This window comes from Anarrhichthys ocellatus, unplaced genomic scaffold (assembly GCF_004355925.1).
Source record: "Anarrhichthys ocellatus isolate YVR2014 unplaced genomic scaffold, GSC_Weel_1.0 scaffold22, whole genome shotgun sequence".
Classification (NCBI taxonomy): domain Eukaryota; kingdom Metazoa; phylum Chordata; class Actinopteri; order Perciformes; family Anarhichadidae; genus Anarrhichthys; species Anarrhichthys ocellatus.
The window spans coordinates 1513245-1518705 of NW_022280052.1; the positions used below are offsets into that span (position 1 = coordinate 1513245).

Here is a 5461-nt window from a genome sequence, read left to right on the forward strand (position 1 = left end):
ATATATATATATATACATATACATATATATATGTATATGTATATGTATATGTATATACATATATATATATACATATACATATACATATATACATATACATATACACATATACATATACATATACATATATATATATATACAAAGCATGTATCATGCACTACCCAGGTATTTATTCCAAAAAACTACCAAAATCTACAATTATCTGTCAAACATTCATGTTAGTTGAGTGTGAAGAAATCCTCCACAGCCTCTGCTTGCCCTTTAAACGGAGAAGGCGGGCCTATGAGGGGGGAGTTGACCGGGGAGTACGTGTGGCTGCTCTGCTGCAGTCGCCTCTTCATCGCACCAGATTGCGGATCACACCGGTTGACTACAGGTGCTCACTGGGGGGTTTAAAACATGGTGCAAGTAACGACAGTGAAGACCAAGCCGTACACGGACCAGAAGCCGGGCACGAGCGGCCTGAGGAAGAGGGTGACGGTGTTTCAACAGAACCAGCACTATGCGGAAAACTTCATCCAGAGCACTCTCTCTGTCATCGAGCCTGCCGAGCGCCAGGCTGCCACTGTGGTGGTGGGAGGAGATGGCAGGTTTTTCATGAAAGACGCGATTCAGTTGATCGTTCAGATCGCTGCTGCCAACGGGGTCAGTAGGAGGACACCTTTAGCTGTTCTCCGCTGTGTGTCACGTAGCTAGCTCAGTTAGCTAAGCAAACACCAACAGCCCCACAGACTGCTGGGTAGCATGTCAGCTAGCAAGTTAACGGTAGTCTTCAGTACAATGCTGTTACTTACTGTAACTTAACGCTACTCATACGACGTTACTGTCATATTATGTGGGCTAGTTTAGCTTATTAGCATAGCTACCGAGATGAGTCGAGCGTCTTATTGCTAAAGGTTACGATATGTTATTTGTAACGGTTTGCAAATAGCATTTAACACTATTTTAAAGATTTAAGGGGTGCACTGGTAAAATAAATAAGAAACCTTCACCCAATTCACTAGGCACGACAAGGAAAGCTGTTGGAGCATTGGTGGTATTCCTGTCCCTAGTGTTACTTGCCATTCTTTGATATTAAACTAGTACTCGACAATTCTCGTTAAGTCAGTGGACCCTTCACGTTATGTTAAACGACAGGGGCCACTAACACCCGTCTGGGTTTCCCTGCACTGGCTACGATGCCATCTTGAATAAACGTTGTGCTGTTTCATAATGAGCAGTACAGAGATGCCGCTGGCTGCCTTCACTCTGATGGCATGAAACGTTTCGTGCCAAGAGGGGGCGTGGCATGAAACGTTTCGTGCCAAGAGGGGGCGTGGCATGTAACGTGCAGCCAGTCACGTCGCCCTGCAAATGCCTGTAGCGTACATGGGAAAACGGTATATGCAGTACGTTTGCCTTTTTAATTAGACATTTCAAGCGTTTTACCATCGTATGCTTTTATCACAAGTATAGCACATATATCTGCAGACATAAGGGAGCCTCGTTATATTTGCACAGGATATTAAGGTTGCTGTCTAGACTCTCTCTCTCTCTCTCTCTCTCTCTCTCTCTCTCTCTCTCTCTCTCTCTCATGAGATGGCCACTCTCTCTTGTGCAGCTAGTGCACAGCAATGATGTAGTAAATGCAGGGTTTGTCAGGGATGCCAGTAGGTTGAAGTTGCACAAAGTTGTATTTCATTTTCTCCACAAGGGGTTGATGTTATGAAGGAAAGAGGTGGAGAAACTGGCATTGCCAAAGGTGCACAGACAGGGGCACTTCTGTTCATATGTTGACACAAAGCAAACCGTTGTATGTTTTAAAAGGGAAGTCCTGGATGGAGACACCATTTTTAAAATGATTATCTACTTATTCTACTATTATGTAACCTCTTGACCCTTGTGCCTTAACCTTTAGTAGTTTTTCTGATTTGTAAAGCAATTTAACACTTAAACAATATAGGTCAATCAATTTTATTTGTCACGTGTAATCATATAAGCTACAATTCCACTAAAAACGTCATCCTGCTAGTTTCTTTTGTGCATTAAAAAGAGTTTTAAATAGAAAAGTAATAGATATATGTGCAGTTCTTAGGATCATAGTGGCCTGAGTGTAGAAGTTCTTTCAGAGTCACTCAGTGCTGGCCTGGTGTATCCAGTACCTTCTTCTCAACCTCCACAGCGAGAAAAGGCTGTTATCCTGGTGGTTCTGATCCTTAATGATTCCCCTAGCCTTATTTGTGCAGCGCCTTGTGTAAGTATCCTTTAGTCAGAGCCAAGTATTGCATATTTATTTGCGAGTTGGCAATCTAAAGACAGTTCAGTTAAGCACACCAGTTCTTTTGTTTACCTTCGCATACCCGACTGAAATCAAACAATGGAATGACAGAGGTTCAGTTCACTGACGCTAAATCATTTCTTACTTTCCCCAAACATTTAGCCGGCATTTTCCTGCGCATCAACTGACTCTCCTTACCTGTGTTTGTGTATGTTTGCATTAATTCATGTGTCCCTGTGCGTTATGTTCACTCCTGCAGATTGGTCATCTGGTGATTGGTCAGAATGGCATCATGTCCACCCCAGCAGTCTCCTGTGTGATCCGCAAGATAAAGGCTGTGGGTGGCATTATCCTCACAGCCAGCCACAACCCCGGAGGCCCCAATGGAGACTTTGGCATTAAGTACAACATTGCCAGTGGAGGTGAGTGGACACTGCATTGTGGGCATTCTAGGAAACTTCAGTTGTCACATGAGTTTACAGGCCCAAAGCCTAATGTGTGGCTCTGCAATCAATGAGGAGAAATATGCTTGTTGTTTAATAACGTTTTGTTTTTTTGCCACATCATCTGTATCTTTCAGCTCATTGTTTCTAACAGCCTTTGACTTTGTTCCCAGGCCCTGCTCCAGAGGGCATCACAAACAAAATATTTGAGGTCAGCAAAACCCTGCAGGAGTATCACATCTGCCCAGAGCTGAAAGTGGATCTGTCCAAGATCGGCAAGCAGACCTTTGAAGTGGACACTTTCAAGCCCTTCACAGGTATAGTGGCATAGAGAGCGCAGTTCTGAGGGTCACCTGAAAGTTGTTTATTTCCAGCAACCTGCAATGTTGTGGCAAAGGTTGGTTTGGCTTGTTGACAGACGGCTCTTAAACATGACCTGGTTGTGTGAAATAATGAACGAGTGCTGTTGGTGACTTGTGAAATCCATCGAAAGTCCATAAAAGTAGTTTGACCGGTTTGTGATGCGTTAGATAGCCATCCAACATCTTTCTCTTAACATCTTTATTGTGCTCTGTTTCCTCTCTGTTGGTCTCAGTGGAGATTGTGGACTCTGTGGAGGCTTATGCTGATATGCTGAGGGACATCTTTAACTTTGCTGCACTGAAGGAGCTTCTCTCTGGAGCCAATCACATCAATGTCCGTCTGGATGCTATGCACGGAGGTAGGAAACCGCACAGCTTCAGACTTTTGTGACAGACGGAATAGATTTCCACGGCTAGTATTGGTCCTAAATATTAGACGGCGGAACCTGGGTATCTAAACTAAAAGAAATGAGTCCTTGGAGTTACGTCTTACGTATAGCGAAAAAAATCAGTGAACAGCTTATCACAGATAGTAAGTTGCGTGGTTTGTTCTTTAGTCCTACTCCCTTTCAGCACAGTGTATTGGTCCCTTTTTAAAGACTCTCTCTCTCCTTCCAGTGGTTGGTCCTTATGTGAAGAAGATAGTCTGTGAAGAGCTGGGTTCTCCTACCAGCTCAGCGGTCAACTGTGTTCCCAAGGAGGACTTTGGGGGCCACCACCCTGACCCCAACTTGACCTACGCTGCCGACCTGGTCAACACCATGAAAGGAGGAGAATATGATCTTGGCGCGGCCTTTGATGGCGATGGTGTAAGTCGAGGAAGCTTATTTTGCAGCAGTTTAATCAGACGGTATATCGGGGAGAAGTGAGAGCAGAGTTGAGAAATTGTTGAATTCGATTAGAATCTATGATGTCAGCTCACATAAAATAAATGTAATAAGCTGATGTTTTTAATTAGGGCTGGGGTGAGACTGAATGAGGACAGTGAATGTTTTTATTGAGCTGTTTATTATCTAGCCCCCCCCTCCCCGCACTTTTCTCATGTTTCCTGAAAGGAATAGACCAAATTTTAATATACGTATAACAAGATTGCTAATAGAAGGAAATATGCTGAAATCCTTAAGCCATGCAACATAGTCGATGTGTCATCCTTCTGCTACCTTCAGAACTCATAAAGACACAATAAATATTTGTGGGAAATTGATTTAGTTTTTGAGTTAACGGTTTGAGGACCTACCCCTTCATGTAGTCGGGTGTAAAACACCATCCATAGAGATTCAATTACTTCAGTAAGAAAACCACAGAAGGCTGGTCACTCAATTGTCCTGCTGCTAATTAACATCTATTTACTACAGCTCAGGAAACTACTTCATAAATGTCACTGCTATTTGTTTCTATTGACCTCTGTTTGTGTCCCTGTATCAGGACCGTAACATGGTGCTGGGTAAACACGGCTTTTTCGTGAACCCCTCAGACTCTGTGGCCGTCATCGCTGCCAACATTACCTGCATCCCATACTTCCAGAAGACTGGTGTCAAAGGACTGGCCCGCAGTATGCCCACCAGTGGAGCCCTGGACAAGTAATCGCCACGCACGCCATAACGGCTGATCTAAAGTTTTCTTTATTTGGTGAACTGAAAAAGTGCAGAACTCACATGAGTTAGAGATCAACTTTTGTTTCTTTACGTTTTATTGTGTGTGTGCTAATCTGTTCCAGTGTGGCTAAAGCTCTGCAGATGCAGCTGTACGAGACTCCAACTGGCTGGAAGTTCTTTGGTAATCTGATGGATGCTGGAAAACTTTCATTGTGTGGAGAGGAGAGCTTCGGCACAGGTGATTGAATGTCATCATATTTATGTCGCCAGAACTCCAGTAAACGAAAGCAGCACCCCCTTACTCACTCAATCTCTCATCCCCTCTTCTTTTTTTCTCCCTCCGCTAACTGACCAGGCTCCGATCATATCCGTGAGAAGGACGGCTTGTGGGCAGTGCTTGCATGGTTGTCAATTTTAGCTACCAGGAAACAGAGTGTGGAAGAGATCATGAAGGATCACTGGCAGAAGTTTGGCAGGAACTTCTTCACCAGGTCAGGAATGATCCCTGGAGAGAGGTTTAGGAAATGTGAGCTTCAGTCCCAAAAGAGGAGTATTTCATGTTGCTAGTTGGTTTTTTTTTTGGTTTTTTTTTTAAATCATTGTTGGTTCCAGTACTTTTTTTGTTTGAAAGATGATACCGGGATATTGGTTGCTCAAATTATACTTTGGCACTCCCTTGTGGTGAATAAAATAACTGCAGCACACAAAAGCCCAGAGACAGTCAATTCCTAAAGGTATTTTAAGAACCTTTTTTTGGTTTTTAGGTATTTCTGTGATTATTGAAACCAAATAAGTTGTCTCTCT

The 5461-nt window shown here is 43.3% G+C and overlaps 1 protein-coding gene across 1 annotated transcript in view; it reads left to right on the forward strand.

Annotated features, from left to right (window-relative positions):
- Nucleotides 1–301: 301 nt before the first annotated feature.
- The window catches only part of pgm1 (phosphoglucomutase 1), an 8284-nt gene continuing 3124 nt past the window's right edge, over nucleotides 302–5461 (forward strand). Inside the window, exons 1-8 of the mRNA XM_031859581.1 lie at nucleotides 302–645; nucleotides 2517–2679; nucleotides 2874–3017; nucleotides 3296–3421; nucleotides 3681–3871; nucleotides 4488–4642; nucleotides 4780–4895; nucleotides 5013–5148. Of these exons, the coding sequence (XP_031715441.1) occupies nucleotides 400–645; nucleotides 2517–2679; nucleotides 2874–3017; nucleotides 3296–3421; nucleotides 3681–3871; nucleotides 4488–4642; nucleotides 4780–4895; nucleotides 5013–5148 (1277 nt within the window). The 5' untranslated portion in view covers nucleotides 302–399. The remainder of the gene's footprint in view (nucleotides 646–2516; nucleotides 2680–2873; nucleotides 3018–3295; nucleotides 3422–3680; nucleotides 3872–4487; nucleotides 4643–4779; nucleotides 4896–5012; nucleotides 5149–5461) is intronic.